This window comes from Eretmochelys imbricata, chromosome 26, assembly GCF_965152235.1.
Source record: "Eretmochelys imbricata isolate rEreImb1 chromosome 26, rEreImb1.hap1, whole genome shotgun sequence".
NCBI classification, from domain to species: domain Eukaryota; kingdom Metazoa; phylum Chordata; order Testudines; family Cheloniidae; genus Eretmochelys; species Eretmochelys imbricata.
In genome coordinates, this window is record NC_135597.1 from 10,653,076 (window position 1) to 10,670,605 (window position 17,530).

General features: G+C 40.4%; 1 protein-coding gene across 1 annotated transcript; it reads right to left on the reverse strand.

Moving 5' to 3' along the window:
• Positions 1–8,043: 8,043 nt before the first annotated feature.
• GKN2 (gastrokine 2) lies at positions 8,044–17,469 on the reverse strand. Its single transcript, XM_077805556.1, has 5 exons — positions 17,350–17,469; positions 10,341–10,394; positions 9,420–9,551; positions 8,896–9,006; positions 8,044–8,205 (listed from the first exon to the last, which is right to left on the reverse strand). The coding sequence occupies exons 1-5, from the start codon at positions 17,467–17,469 to the stop codon at positions 8,044–8,046; spliced, it is 579 nt and encodes a 192-aa protein (XP_077661682.1).
• Positions 17,470–17,530: the final 61 nt, after the last annotated feature.

Consider the following 17,530-nt stretch of genomic DNA (forward strand, 5'->3'; position numbering starts at 1 on the left):
TTCCCACCCCCCATGTCCAGCAATTCAGGCATAGTTGAGGATTTGACCCTTAGTGAATGAATATAATTTCCATTAATATTAATGGATGATACCTACAGGTTGAGCAAAGAATCTTATGCAGAGCTGACCAAATTCTTCACACAGTTACACCGACAAGACCCACTCATTTCAACTGGCTGCATCTCATGCATCTGAAGAAGTGGGTATTCACCCACGAAAGCTTATGCTCCAATACGTCTGTTAGTCTATAAGGTGCCACAGGACTCTTTGCTGCTTTTACAGATCCAGACTAACACGGCTACCCCTGTGATACTCATTTCAATTTGTGATACAGGAGCATTTGACCCAATATTTACTCTATTAATGAGGTTCCAAAATCCTTACTCAGACCAAATTCCCATTGAAATCCGGTGGGTTTTGCCCTGGGTGAGACTGCAGTGAACCTGTATCATTCTTATTCATGCTGTTCTGTTTCATTTAGTCGGTCAATGAAAACAACGAAGGAAACAATGGTGGAAACAGCCACCAGAACGTGAACGTCAGCAACCAAGACCACACTGCTGATATCAACAGCTACAATGGTTGGAAGGTTTGGGATGCAGTCTGGGACTACAGCAAGGTCAGGATACACTAAGAACATGGGTATTAATAATTACATGGAGAGCTTACCTCACTTGTCATCCAAAGTGATCTGCAAATGGAAAGGAAATGTCATTATCCCTGTTTTACTGATGGGGAAACCAAGGCACAGAGCGGGAAAGTGACTTGCTCAAGGTCACAAAGCAAAATCAGTGGCAGAGCCAGGATGGAACCCAGGGGTGAAATCCTGGCTCCATTGAAGCGTGTGGCAAAATCCCCATCTACTTCAGTGGGATTTGGGATTGCGAACTCCAGGTGCATTGCCATATCCACAGTATCATGCTGCTCTCTATATACCACAACTGACATATTGGAATGGACAGAGGTTTACCCCCTCCTCCTCCTTCACCTATAGGAGCCACTTGTCAATTACTACATGCAAGGAGAAATGTATTCCTGACCCCAGCTATTAATCAGTTATTGTTCTGGGGCCTCATCCAAAGTCCACTTAAGGCGATGTAAACATTCTCATGGACATCAGTGGGCTCTGGATCAGGCTCCTGAAATGTAAGGATGCAGTTTTCCCTAGATCAGCATTTCACCCCTTATTTTACACATCTGTGCTTTACCTTTGGGCCTGAGGTTGATCAGCCCTTGCATGGACATGCCCAGGCTTTGCACAGTCTAATCCAAAGTTGTTTTCAGTCTGACAGCACATTGCACACATGCAAGTCATGTCGGTTGGACGTTTTGTACCAGTATAACTATTTCTGTCGGGGTGTGATTTTTTTTCAACCAAAATAGTTATATCATTACCACCCCTGCGTGGAAACAGCTATCCCAGTATAAAGGTGCCATATACTGGGATGGCTTATTCCTCTTCCTGTACACAAATAGCTGTACTGGTATAAAGCCCCTTTATAGCAATATAACTATGTCCACACAAGGATTTTGTCATGTTAACTATTCTGGTACAACCTTCTAACGTAGACAAGTTGTTAACAATAAATTAAAAAATCTGCAAAAATATATTCCATCACAATGAATTCCTGGAGAATTACGTGCAACTTTCAGATCAGCTATAAAATTGAGGTTCCGACCACTTGGAGTTATTAAAGAGCCCATGGCATTTGTTTTTACATTAAAATTCCAAGTAGGATAATTCCCTTTTTCTTTAATTCGGTTAGATGTAGTATTATTATTTGTTTCCTGTACTAAACTGCTATTGTAGTGTTGCTATTATAATAAAAGACCCATTTTATTTTATTCCAGTGATGGCTACATTTTAATGGCAGGTGAAATAATTTCCATATAGTTGGCATATCCATTTGGAAAGAACTTTGGAATCTTTTGGCTCCATGAAATTTGGTTCATACATAGACATAAAGGAGCACAGAGTACAACAGAAGGTGATTAAGGCAAAAAAGATACAGCACTTTTGTCACAGAAGCAATGTTTTAGTTAAAAGGTGCTACACAGAATCAGATAAGTAATCATTCACATCGATGTTATGTAATACACATGTCAGCAGTTTCTTCTTTGCTTTAAAGGAACTTTTTGCTACCAGGCTGTTCAACAAGAGGGCTTACATTGTTGCAAAGATGAATAAAGATGCATTCCCAAGTCTGGAGAAACTCAGCAAGTTCAAGGACCAGAAGGTGAGAGAGGTCAATACATATGAGGAAATGTTAGTCAAAACAAACTCTTTTAGAAACAGGGCACAATCCAGCTCCTACTGAAATCAATGGGAGTTTTGCCACTGGTATCAGCGGGAGAAAGGTTGAGTCCATAGCTCTTAAATTCAGTGAAGTCGCATCAGTTTAAAACTGGTGTAAAAGAGGGGACAATCACGTTCACTCTCTCTAAAATGCTCAATGGGACAGAAAAGCATGGCAATCTGTGTTGATGCAGTATTGTATTCCATATATTGGGCCTGAGTCTTCTCTCACTTACATCCGTGAAAAGTTTCTTCTGCCCCTCTCCAGGCCTGGGTCTCTTGTCCCTCTTGGGCTCTTTTCCAGCTCCCTGTTGCTATTGCGGAGTATCACCCCCAGGACTGGCACCTTGGAACGGGGTTTCTTGTTTCAGGAGTTAGTGCCACTCCTGTGGCTCAGGTCTCCAGCTACAACCCAGCCTGACTACTTTCCTCCATAGCCAGCTCCTGACTTGGTTCCCTTAAGCCTTTTTATTATGAGGTCCAAGTGTTGACCATATGAACACCAGACCCCGTTAGTCCTGCCCATTCAGGGCGGGATGCAGTTAATTATGGTACAGATGGGGCTGACTCTATTTTCCTTTAAAGGGGTCAGTCACCGTGTGGCAAAATTTGTTTTGATACAGACAAATCTCCACTTACTCAATTGCCCACAAAACAAAAATGAGAACAGTTGTGAGTAAAATCATGCAAAATTCTATTCAGAAGTCACAAAAGTATTGGTAAATTGACTCCAAGGAGACTTAAACATGTGCTTAAAATTAATGACAGCCATAAGTACTGATCTGCACAAAGGTTAGAGCTGGATGGAAAATTGGTTTCTTTTTTGTCGAGAATTTCAACTTTTTTTGAAAAACCAAAACTGAAAAATGTTGTCCAAAACCTTTTGGTTTCGGGGTAAAATGTTTTTGGCTTTCAGCCAAAAGCTGTCAGTTTTCAGGTGTTCAATTTTTAAGCAAAATGCCAAATTTTTTTGGCAGAAAGCAGATGCTTTTCATGAAAAATTTTGTTGAGTCCAAAACTCAGTTTTCAGCCAGAAAGCAATTTTGATCGAACATTTTCAACCCTCTGTCGTAAAGATGCTTTCCTGGGTCAAGGCCAGACATCCAGGTGACACAAATGAACACTCACACATATCTTAAGGATGCCTATCGATTGCATTGTGCACATTCTGCTATGATATAGCCAGCCAAGAGTATGCCACCACCACCTTTCCTGAGATTTTCGATCACCAAGACCTGCATCAGGAATGTTGCCCAGTTCGGAAGGTCCATTAACATACTCTGTAAAGGAGTCCCTACGTACTACGCACAACAGGATCAGGGTGAGCACTTTTGCCTGAGTGTTTAGAACATGATAATGCATGAAAAAGGAGAATGTAGATTATTGCATTCAATGGGGACTGGATGAGATTGGTAATGGGCTAGAGAAACGTATATTTCTAGGGCACTGTTCAGCTGCTGTCAGAAGCAACGTTCTCAATAAGCAGTATAATTAATTGATCTCTGAAGTATCTCGTTATATTCTAACCATCTCTCATCTTTTCTTTTTCCCTTAAAGGAGGAGCCCTATTGTTTGAGTCTCAAGGCTGTGCTGATTCTGGAATTCTGGGCTTGTTGGGCATTTACCTGTGTGGCAACATCTCAGGTTGCTAAGCTTAGCTGTTGGTCATCATTCAGGATCCCCATTGCTTTGGGTTTTTTATTCTCTCTTCACCTTATCTGTCTCTTTTGTTCTATTTTTAGAAATACACCATTTCAGACATTCCATTGTTTGATTTCAAGTCTGGCCTCCAACTGTTAAATAAAGTGCTTTCATGAAAGGGATTGTGCCTGACTCTCCCTTTTTCCTCTCAGAGTTTAATAAAAAGGATATTGGCTGGAAGTTAAAACACTGAGTTAGTGTCATGCCCCACACTGCTGCCTTATTCTGCTTTTCGTTGTCTGCCTTGCTGCAAAAATATTGGCAAAATATTGAAGTATAATGAGAGAGGACCTGTGTATTGATATAGACCTAAATCCAAGGACAGCCACAGACAAAGGTTTGATGTTGTTTTGTTAGGAGAACTGCAGCAGCCCACAGCCCTTTCACTTTCACAGCACTAGCCTTCCAGCAGTAGTGGGTTTGCCAGTTGTAACAGCCTGGGAGTCTTAAAGGGAGTAAAAATACAGGCAGTAAAAATACAAACCCAGTTATACAGTCAAATTCAGATTAAGATAACCAGATAAATGCAAATTAATTATTTTAAAACACTTTTTTATTAAATAATAATCCTAGACTAATATCTATCTATCTATCTATCTATCTATCTATTATTTTTGTGCATCCAGCACATATCTTAGGGGACTGTGCAGGATAGTTCCCTAAGGGCTTTTTTCAGTTTTAGCACCATAACAGATTTGAAACCTGAGCAACATAACCAGAGACTTATAGATTGAAGATCCAGTGTAATAAAGCCTAAATTAATAGAGACAACCAGTTTCTATGTCTTTAGGTGACTGGATGGCTCAAGGACTTGGGAATATGTAGTGGACTTTCACATCTACATTATCAGTTCAAAGACAGTCTGTGTCAGTGGTGATAAACACATATAATTAACATTTAGAGGCTGTTTCGTGGCCTGTGTAAAACTAGTGGAAGGTCCCAGTTAGAGATGGTTGGGAATTTTCCACTGAAACATTTCTTACTGAAAAATGCCTATTTGTCAACAACAAAACTGTTTGTGAAATAGGGACAGTTTCGATGAATCTCCCAATTTGAAATTTTTTTGGCAAAAAAAGTTTCAAAATTGTTGAAATGAAAAGTTTTGACTTTTGAAATGAAAAGTTTCAGTTTTTTGCGTTGAAGTGACTTTTCAGTTACAAATTTTAGCAAATGTAGACAAAAAAGGGTTTTAAAAATTCAAAATTGAAATAAAACATTTAGAATTTATCGAAGAAAAATGTTTCAATTAACCTGAACTGTTTTTTTGTTTGTTTGTTTGTTTTTGTTTTGTCAGTTCATGACAATTTTCAAGATTTGTACTTTTTGTCCTGATTTGGGTAGGAAATTTTTTCAAAATCTTGGAAAATTGTCATAGGGCGGGAAGACCATTTCTCACCCAACACCGGTCCCAGGCCAGTTTCTGAAGTACAGCTATCCACATTACAAATCCCACCAACTGAATTGCTCCTCTTGATGGCACACTCAGGAGACAGCCGAAAGCGTGAGTGGAGAATGAACTATCTTCTCAGCCTGCCAGGTGGTACTTTCAAAGCAATGTTGATGCACTTTGGCAGGACAAGACGGGGAAGTTTTCTCAGGCTGTACCTCTTCTGTGGATCAATAGAGGACCTTGCACTCCAAGACTGTCAATCCTGCACTTTTCACCAGCACTGAGTTCACAGTAAAATATTATTAAATCCAAAATCCTATCTCTTGGAGACACACACACAAATATTCCTAGATTTAATTGCCAGCCTTGAACCCTCCAGGTACATTTTTCCGGATCACCAAAGACCTGCAGCCTGTTGTGAATAGGATTAATTTGTCTAACAGAACAGTTTCATCATAAGAAGATAAAATGCTCCTTTAATAAGTGACAGATGGTTTGATAAGCAGCCAGATTTGAAAATAACTAGGTTAGGAAATTATCCAATTCCCTGGACTCATAAGTATGCTCTGCTCACTGGCAGTCCTTCAAGGCTCAGTAGGCTGCATTTTCCAACTCTAAAATATACATTCTTCCCAAACATTAATTCCCGCACTGAAATCTAAGAGACACGGCTGCAGCTATGCTATGCTACCTTGCCTCATTCAGTTCCCCTTGCAAGCTGCCCTCTGGGAAAACATGTGAAGTGCCTTTAGCAATTGGCACAGCTTTTATAATTGGTGCTGAGGAAAGGGAATCCGGGAAGTAAGCTTTTTGGGGCACATATCTTTTTGTTCTGTGTTTGTACAGCACCCAGCACCTAGTCCTTGCCTAGGGTCCTAGTTGCTACTACAACACAAACAATTATTATTAATAATAATAAAGATGATAAATGATGGTGAGATTTCAAATGCTGTAAGTAATTTAGGTAGCCAATTCCATTTGACCTAGGCCCCTTTGAAAACTGCAGTCTAAGTCAGTGAGGAACCTGAAATGCACTGCAAAACAAAGTGTCCCATCCAAACTTTTCCCAAGTTGGGATGGTGTTCACATTCAATGTTTGGTTCATCTCACAATAAAGATAGGGGCTGAATGTAAACTTCCAGATCTAAACTTTCTCAAAGTTTGAGAATGTTAAGGTCTGGGGTTTTGGTTCAAACCCATCTCTAAAAGTAACGTTTAAATAAAACATCCTAAAAGGAGTTCTGAAGTATTAAAGATGTGGCTGCTAGTTTGGATGACATCTATCTATCTATCTATCTATCTATCTATCCCTAGCCATCACATTTATGGAGTGCTAGTCACTGACATATCTAGGTGCTGACTTCACTGGGGAGTTTTGTTTGTAAAAAACCCTGCGAGGTTGAGCCCATATTATGTATGTCACATTGCATGCTGAACAGATGAATGGAACAAGGACAGCTTTATTTTGCTTTGGAGGGAAGCATACAAACACAAAAATAAGAGGAGAGGGGATTCATTTAGTTGTGTGCTGCTTGTTTTGCAAAAGAAAACCAAGGCAGGTGGAATGTTTCATTCTTTTATTGGTAGATCATAGTTTGCGAGAGAGGCTGATTATGTGGAACAATGAGATTGATCCCAAATTAATAACGTTGCTCATGGCTTACAAAGAATGAAAGCCGCTGGAAAATAATAAGCCCATTCCAAGCAATGGCACTGCCAGGGTTATGTCTAAACACTGATCTTTCCGCAGATTGAAATGCCCAAAATGCCCAGGATTCCTGCCTTAGCACAGCCACCAGCTCTTATGGCACCTAAACAGGAAACAAGGACACAAAATATATTTTCAATGACAATTCTCCAAAATCAAGCAAAAAAAAAGAAAAAGTACAGGAACAGGACCTGATTATCAGTTAGGGAGTTGGATCAGACTCTTATGGTGCAACTCAAATGGGGGACATGCAAATGTGGCTTTGAGCCACCTTTCTGTGCTTTTGGTCCTGGGCCAGCCATGTGTCAAACTAGTGCTCTGGCATAAGTTAGACCTACTATAGCCATTAAAATGGCAGGGGATCATTAGAGAACAAAAGAATCTTGGCTCCCTCCCCCTTCCCATGGCCACACCCTCTATGCCAGCAGCAGGGTGTAATGGAGGACCAGCAATAGGGGCTCCAGAAAGTGCTACCTTTGTCTGCTTTGCAAGACAGATCCTGGGCCACCACTCCAGCAAATCCATCTCGGTACTAAATTGTGGAATGCAGAATTGCTTTAGCACAGATGAGCCCAAGCTGTCATTTTATATTCAGCAAGAGAGGGAGGACAGTACAGTGATTAGGGTATTAACCTTGAACTTGGGAGACCTGGTTTAATTTCCTGCTCCGCCAGAGACTTCCTGTGTGACCTTGGGCAAATCACTTAAGGGAGGATGCTCAAAAGGAGTTATCCTAACTCATTTTGAGCATTCCGCCCTTAGCCTTTCTCTGCCTTGGTTACCAATCGATAAAATGGGGGATATTAACACTGCTCTAGATCCCAAGGAAATATGCTAAAGATTGTGAGGTGCTCAGGAACTATGGCTCACATCAGAACCAGAGATAGAACTAGGAAAATTAGCTTCTTTAAGACTCAGCGCCTTCAAAAGAATTTGGTTTCAGTCTTGTTACCCACCTTCAACCTTGCGAACCTTGTAAACAGGCACACCTTTGCAGAGTTTCTCAATGGGTTTACCAAAGATCAACCACTCCTTGATTTCACCAAATATAGAATCACTGGGCTCATATTGCACCCACAGGCGTTTTGGGGAAAACATCTTGTTCATCATCTTAAAGGAGAAAATATTAAAATATAGTTAGCAATACATCTTATTCCTTAATCTTCTGTAACATCCTTGTGAGAAAACCCATCCACCTCTAACAAATTTTCTCTAGCCACATACAAAGCATCATCTAAAGAAGTAACAGATTGTTAATTACAAAGAAGGAAATAGTCACAAAGTTCACTGAAGAGTAATTGTATACACATAGCAAAAATGAACTGCGTTAATCAAATACTTAATAATGATTAATAATAATATAGAACAGCTATATAGTTTTACACTTTGGCAGCTTTCACTTTGTTTTCCATGTTCACCCTCCTAATCTGTACAGTTATTATAACTATATTAAGTAATTTTGCTATGAATAAGTTACTGTTCACCTGCCAAAAAGAGGCCGAATTCTGAAATTCCCACTCAAGCAAAATCCCTATTGATTTCAGTGAAAGTTTTGCCTGTATAGGAACTTCATGGGTTGGCCCAAGTAAACTGATGGCCAGATGTTCAGTTTTGCAGGCACAATTATCTTTAGTGAGTGCATCACTGTAGTATCAAAGTCTCTGTTTTGTTATCACCAGTCTAATAAGAAAGACTCCTAAGAACAAAGAGTATTCCAGATGGCAGTACCCTTTATTTCCATCACACCACCTCTCTAACATGACTTGCTTGTATATAGTACATAATACTTCAGAGAATTACCTGTTTCTCGTAAGCAAGCCGTCCAATTTCTTTCAGCTCTGGGATATATCCTTTCTCCATTTTCAAGATAAAGCAGGCCCTCCGGGAAAACAGCCTGGTAGCAATGTATCCCTGTGATATAGAAAAGCAGGTTTCTAATTTGAAAATAGTTACTGCCACCCAGTTGTTAATCTTCTCTTTGTATGCTGGGCCAAAATTTTGCTCTGAGCTACAACGGTGTAAATGCAGAGTGAAGTAATGGAGTTACTCTGCAGTCACACCATTGTAACTAGGAACAGAATTTATATCTCCTTGTTTATGTCTATGTACAGTTCTAGGGCAAACTTTATCTTTTCTTCGTTTTGTATTTCTGTTGCATTGAATAGACATATGAAGAAACCAAAGAGATGGATGATTAAAATAGACATTGTTTAAGGATTATTCACAAGGAGAAAGAAGAGGTATCAAGCTAGTTTACTGTGTTTAAAAAGAAAAAAAAACATTGAGATGATTTTAAGCCAAGACAGATTCTTGGTTTCACTTACATGTTTGTAGTCAAAAATGGTATCAGAGGAGCACAACCCAGCATGGATATGGATATCAGCAATATGAAGTTCATTGCTAATAGTCACAGTTTGCTGGACATAGTCACCATTTGTTCCTGGGAGGCTATAGATCTGAGTACAAAACACAAAATATGCGATAGTCACCTTTTTCACTCATCTGAAAAGTGCAACATAAAATACAGTATTTTACCTGTTATGATTCCAGAGCTAATGAAGTCAAAGAATTAAAATGAGTCTGATTTTTATTTACGCTATGGCCCTTTTGCATCACTTTGGCTGTACAAGGCCCCTTTAAGCTACCAGAGTGGTGTAAAGGCGCCTTACTGTAAAGAAGAATCAGGCCTGCTGCATCTTGCTTCACTAAGGGATGATTAAGGAGGGAGATACTATCTATATATGACATGGTGAAATATTAAGAAAGGGGAGACATTTTTTAGAAGGGAGATAACTAGGAACAATGGTTTATAAAGTGAACACAATTATTTAGGCTGTATAAAGCAGCAATAATTTCTTCATGGCAAGATCTATTGGATTGTGACTTATTTTTGCCTAGGAAGTGTTGCGCTTGCAAATATCTATACTGTAGGGAATAATCCTGAACTGATTTAGTGGGATGGAAGGAGGTGACCTCACACGTCTTTTTCTTCTTCGGGGCCTTATCTAACAATCCTTCCTCAGGCAAGTGTCAATGGGAGTTCTTCCTGAGTAATGACAGCAGGATTGGCTCCTTAATTTATAGGATTGTCTGGTTTGGCAAAGATTACCTTTTCCTTTGTGCTCAGCAATAAGCATTTTATTAATTTCCTCAGTGCCTTTTCTTCCTGGTTATCCCATTTCTCCAGGGACCTAATGCATTGCAAATGAATACTAGGCAGTACAAAGCATTGGCAGTCTACTTACTTCATATGAAAAAGCTTGAGTCCAAAAGACTCCCAGCACAGCAATTACTGTAGCCTGAAAAAGAAATAACAGCATTCATATGCAACAGAAACACTAAAAACCACCATGACACATGGACAGAGTCCAGGCCAAAACTCAGAGCTTGCAGAATTAATGAATCAAGGGAAGCTATTTTATTCCCAAGGTTTGAAAAATGATCCACTTTGCACTGCAAGTGGATTATCTGAAAATAATTACATTTTCCAATTGTAAGTTTCTCCTGGTTACGTTTCATTTTGCTTGTATCACTGTGAAACTTTATAAAAACTGCTTAATCTTAAAGGGAACCCAAAAAGGAATTTTAAAAGAATTCTACTTGTGAACTTGTTTACTTTTTTATGGTATTACAGAATCTATCTAGCTATCTGGCTATCTACTTTGTGATTGTTTTGATACTTGTGTTTTTGTCTTAGAAATATTAGGAACCCCAAACCTACTGTTCCCTAGTTTTGTTGGAGGACCTGTTGGTGGGGTCTCAAAGTACATCAGCTCTCACGCCTCAGCCAAAGGGAAGAAGGTATTTAACAAACACTTTCTTCCTCCAGAATGTTAGTCATTGACATTAAATATGCATTAACAAAAACAAGCAAAAACTTTTAGATGGTCTCTAAAAAACTTACAACTAAAAATCCCTGCCCCTTTCCATTGGAACGAGAAGCATATCCAGATTTTGATCTCCCACTGAATTTGGGATATTTATATCTGGTGGGTTGATGATTCCCTAATTGCCCTAATTCTTGTACCTTCCTCTGGATAAATCTGGTGCTGGTCACTGTCTGAGATATGGTACAACTATGACCACAGGTCAGATATCGTACGGTATTTCCTAGATTCCCATATTTGCTTGAGGCCTATTTTACGAGATAAAATATTACAAAATCCAGTCCAAAGTCTAAATTTAAAAAATGCAACTTGCTAAATATTTTCTACCAGACAGTAATATTCATGTGCATTTTGCCATTCCTTGTCTGACTTTGTCTGAGACATTTCTCAAACTTTTGTCTGTGTAAAAAATTTGTAAATTCAGTTTTCTTAATGATTTCATTCAGAAAATAACACAATACTTTTCCTTTTGAGAAGTTACATTTTTCTTGCTATTCAAAAATTACACTGATTGCTTCCAAACATATTTCTTGATTCCTCTAAAAAATTATAACAAAAATTAGCAATGAAACATGCTTAAATTTGGGCTCAATCCTGAATCCCTTGTTAATGAATGATTCCCATTGATTTCAAGGAGATTATTGCAGCACAAAGAATGCAGGACAGTACCTTCTTATTGTACCAGCAAATGAAACATGACACATAATTATTCTCAAAACAGTGCTAACTTCACTGAACACTCTTGCTTCTCGTCAAAAAGAATTCACATTTTTATATAAATAGTAGCTTCTTAAAATAATTACAACTACAATAAAGGACAAATATACTCACAACTGTGTTCATTTTTCTTTTGGATAAGAACAAGAAGTTGTGGATGAAATGGAAAAAAATTGCAGAGACCTGTAACTTTTATATCTTGCCATAGGTGTGGGAAACACTGGACAGAAATATGCGTTGTGACTTCAGTGATTCCATATCTACATGCCACACCATGGTAAACTGCTTTATCTGAATTTTGGGCCTGATATGTTGTAAGCACTTTAGTCCACCCTGAAAAGATTAAAATTGCTCACTTCGCAAATATCTATTATGTACTAATGAACTCTCTAGCGTATACAAATGCGAGTTTTAATTTTTAATACACAGACATAATTTCAATTTGTCTTTATTAGCAGAAATGGATATAAGGAAAGACTCTACTGTTCTTTCCTACTCTTTACATTTTACTTTCTGTATCTCCATCCCCAAACACCCACATAGCTTTAAGATGAACCTGGACAGAAATATCCATATCCTGGCAACCCACAAGTACTGGCTAAATACCAATGAATAGATCAACTTTCTAGGTCAAAGTCAAAGTTCTCCCAAGTCAATGTCTCAATAGGCTCGCACAGTTAATGCGTATCAGTTTCATAGCCAACAGAACACCAGGGCCTTATGGGGTCAGCATCACAGGTGACCACCTTTGACTGCCCTAACCTGATAGATCAGGTACCCATTTTACAGCTGGGTAAACTGGAAGTGGCCTTTTAGTGTGAGATTTATTGAGCCAAAACCCCATACCCTGCAGGATTTTAGTTGAACACCTGAACCACTCAGCTACTGCACCTCACAGTTTTTGGCTACTGCCTCCAAAATAGCCCATTAAATAACTACTGGAATTAAAACGACTGATTATTATGTCTTTGAATGCATAAATTGGGTAAGTCTTAGTCTCCCTGATATAAAGATGTATGGGGAAACTAGCACAGAGAGGGTGTATGAATTGTGTGAATTGTCACAAAATGGATCATTGGAAAAGTGGGGGATAGAATCTAGGTCTCCTGGTTCGCAGTTACAACTGTTCTTTATTTCAGCTAGACTTCACTAGACTTCACCAATACAGTGTGGTCGTATTGTGAAAAATTACTCTATAAAAATGGGTAAGTTCCATCTATGTTCCATCTAGGATATAGATATTCAGGCCTGTCTGTAAAGGCCTGTACTCTAAGAATTTAGATGTATTCTTATCACTTGGCTAGTTCTAGAGATATAAAAGAAAGAATCAAAATCACTGTCTGCCGGTGTAAGGGCCTTCTCTTACTGTGACAGTCTGAGGCCCTGTGCTTAGGCTAAGGCCTTTGGCTAAGCAACAGAGGCAGCCATAAGCTGGGAAGCGACCGGTCACATCCTCACATTCCAAACTAGTCACATTGAAAGAAGGTGCTACTGGGCTGTTAGGAATACAGTCCTGTCCTGATAATGCCTATCACCTCCAGAGAAAGGGATTGCCTAGAAAATGTAAAAGGAAACTTAGTTTGATAGCATCCTGTCTGGCAAGAACTCACTTATCAATAGCTGGGATGTGAAATCATTACTTCTGTATTGTTTTGTGATTATAGTTCCCACTTTGCTATTGTTTGTCTGTATAATCTCTGTCTGGTTCTGTGATTGTTCCTGTCTGCTGTATAATTAATTTTGCTGGGGATAAACTAATTAAGGTGGTGGGATATAATTGGTTACATAATCATGTTACAATATGTTAGGATTGGTTAGTTAAATTTCAGGAAAATGATTGGTTAAGGTATAGCTAAGCTGAACTCAAGTTTTACTAAAAAAGAAAAGGAGTACTTGTGGCACCTTAGAGACTAACCAATTTATTTGAGCATGAGCTTTCGTGAGCTACAGCTCACTTCATCAGATGCATACCGTGGAAACTGCAGCAGACTTTATATATACACAGAGAATATGAAACAATACCTCCTCCCACCCCACTGTTCTGCTGGTAATAGCTTATCTAAAGTAATCATCAGGTTAGGCCATTTCCAGCACAAATCCAGGTTTTCTCACCCTCCACCCCCCCACACAAATTCACTCTCCTGCTGGTGATAGCCCAAGCACAAGATCAAATCCGCACAGACACACCCCTGGAACCCCGACCTGGGATATTTTATCTACTACCCAAGATCCATAAACCTGGAACTCCTGGGCGCCCCATCATTTCAGGCATTGGCACCCTGACAGCAGGATTGTCTGGCTATGTAGACTCCCTCCTCAGGCCCTACGCTACCAGCACTCCCAGCTACCTTCGAGACACCACTGACTTCCTGAGGAAACTTCAATCCATCGGTGATCTTCCTGATAACACCATCCTGGCCACTATGGATGTAGAAGCCCTCTACACCAACATTCCACACAAAGATGGACTACAAGCCGTCAGGAACACTATCCCCGATAATGTCACGGCTAACCTGGTGGCTGAACTTTGTGACTTTGTCCTTACCCATAACTATTTCACATTTGGGGACAATGTATACCTTCAGATCAGCGGCACTGCTATGGGTACCCGCATGGCCCCACAGTATGCCAACATTTTTATGGCTGATTTAGAACAACGGTTCCTCAGCTCTCGTCCCCTAAAGCCCCTACTCTACTTGCGCTATATTGATGACATCTTCATCATCTGGACCCATGGAAAAGAAGCCCTTGAGGAATTCCACCATGATTTCAACAATTTCCATCCCACCACCAACCTCAGCCTGGTCCAGTCCTCACAAGAGATCCACTTCCTGGACACTACAGTGCTAATAAACAATGGTCACATAAACACCACCCTATACCGGAAACCTACTGACCGCTATTCCTACCTGCATGCCTCCAGCTTTCACCCTGACCACACCACACGATCCATCGTCTACAGCCAAGCTCTGCGATACAACCGCATTTGCTCCAACCCCTCAGACAGAGACAAACACCTACAAGATCTCTGTCAAGCTTTCTTACAACTACAATACCCACCTGCGGAAGTAAAGAAACAGATTGATAGAGCCAGAAGAGTTCCCAGAAGTTACCTACTACAGGACAGGCCTAACAAAGAAAATAACAGAACCCCACTAGCCGTCACCTTCAGCCCCCAACTAAAACCCCTCCAACGCATTATTAAGGATCTACAACCTATCCTAAAGGATGATCCAAAACTCTCACAAATCTTGGGAGACAGGCCAGTCCTTGCCTACAGACAGCCCCGCAACCTGAAGCAAATACTCACCAACAACCACATACCGCACAACAGAACCATTAACCCAGGAACTTATCCTTGCAACAAAGCCCGTTGCCAATTGTGCCCACATATCTATTCAGGGGACACCATCACAGGGCCTAATAACATCAGCCACACTATCAGAGGCTCATTCACCTGCACATCCACCAATGTGATTTATGCCATCATGTGCCAGCAATGCCCCTCTGCCATGTACATTGGTCAAACTGGACAGTCTCTACGGAAAAGAATAAATGGACACAAATCAGATGTCAAGAATTATAACATTCATAAACCAGTCGGAGAACACTTCAATCTCTCTGGTCACGCAATCACAGACATGAAGGTCGCTATCTTAAAACAAAAAAACTTCAAATCCAGACTCCAGCGAGAAACTGCTGAATTGGAATTCATTTGCAAATTGGATACTCTTAATTTAGGCTTAAATAGAGACTGGGAGTGGCTAAGTCATTATGCAAGGTAGCCTATTTCCTCTTGTTTTTTCCTACCCCCCCCCCCCAGATGTTCTGGTTTAACTTGGATTTAAACTTGGAGAGTGGTCAGTTTGGATGAGCTATTACCAGCAGGAGAGTGAGTTTGTGTGTGTATGGGGGTGGGTTTTTGGAGGGGGGTGAGGGAGTGAGAGAACCTGGATTTGTGCAGGAAATGGCCTAACTTCATTATCATGCACATTGTGTAAAGAGTTGTCACTTTGGATGAGCTATCACCAGCAGGAGAGTGAATTTGTGTGGGGGGGTGGAGGGTGAGAAAACCTGGATTTGTGCTGCAAATGGCCTAACCTGAAGATTACTTTAGATAAGCTATTACCAGCAGGACAGTGGGGTGGGAGGAGGTATTGTTTCATATTCTCTATGTATATATAAAGTCTGCTGCAGTTTCCACGGTATGCATCTGATGAAGTGAGCTGTAGCTCACGAAAGCTCATGCTCAAATAAATTGGTTAGTCTCTAAGGTGCCACAAGTACTCCTTTTCTTTTTGCGAATACAGACTAACACGGCTGTTACTCTGAAACCTGCCAAGTTTTACTATATAGTCTGCAGTCAATCAGGAAGAGGGTGGGGGTGGGGGCAGGATGGGAACAGGGAATGGGGGGTAAGGAAATTGCAATCATGTTTTGCTAAAGGGGGAAATGGGAACAGGGAATGGGAGTGGGGAAATTGGAATCATGTTTGGCTAAGGGCAGGAATGGGAACAGGGACACAGGTGTAAGGCTCTGTGGTGTCAGAGCTGGGAAGGGGGACACTAAGGAAGGAAACTGGAATCATGCTTGCTGGAAGTTCACCCCAATAAACATCGAATTGTTTGCACCTTTGGACTTTGGGTATTGTTGCTCTCTGTTCATGCGAGAAGGACCAGGGAAGTAAGTGGGTGAAGGAATAAGCCCCCTAACATCTATTCTCTTAATGATTCCATATCAGCTAGCACCGGTGAAAATAGCATCATTACCTTTTCTTTGTCTTCAGGCACTAGCAGGGGCAGACAACTCCCTAAGTAAACACACAGGCCCACCACTGCCAATAATATATCAATTCAAAGGGAGTAGCCCTGTGTGTTTGTGGGTGCGTGTGGGAGAAGAAAAGGGCGAGACTTTTGGACATTGCTGGTTTCATGGAGATGCATGAGGGAGAGAGAGAAAAGAAGGCAGTTTCCCCACTTATTTCAGAAATAAATTTGACCAACTAATTATATGTGTTTTAACAGAGTTCATTTTAAGTCCAGCAGGTTTATTCTTTACCCAGAACTGGGTTATGCTACAAGCGGCTAGTCCAATTCCCACCAAAGTCAATGGAAAAATGCCAGGGGTTCCACTGGATCTAATCCAGTTTCCACTGGAATCTTCATATAACTTCAGTGGGCATTGGATCAGGTCCTTCACAAAGGACACATTCTGTACCTCAAAAATAATAGTCTGCAATTTTGGTCTAGTGTCTAAAACTATATTCAAAGAAAGAGTTTAAATCCCATGAAATTTTCCTTCCTAAATATTGTATTTCCTAGTTCTTTACAGTAATCCATTATATTTTATTTATATATATTTTATGTATCACCTTTTTTACTTTCAGCATTCTTTCTTTCTTTGCAGTCTCAGCAGATAGATCAAGGACTGAATGACCAACCGAGACTGGACTACAGTATCATTTCAGTGGTGACACCTGTCCGGCAGGATTGAGGCAGAGCAGTGTGAAAGTAGTTTGCAATGATACTAGATAAGTAGAGGACAAAAAAGAACTAGATAAGATCATGGCGGATACATCCATTATTGGCCATTAGCCAAGATGGTCAGGGATGCAACCCCAGGCTCTGGGTGTTCCTAAGCCTCTGACTACCAGAAGCCGGGACTGGACAACAGCGGATTGATCACTCAATAAATTGCTCTGTTCTGTTAGCTCCTTCTGAAGCCGCTGGCGCTGGCCATTATCAGAAGTCAGGACACTGGGACGGACCATTGATCTGACCCAGTCTGGCCGTTCTTATGTTCTCTATCTTCAGTTTTTTCAGTTTGCCAAC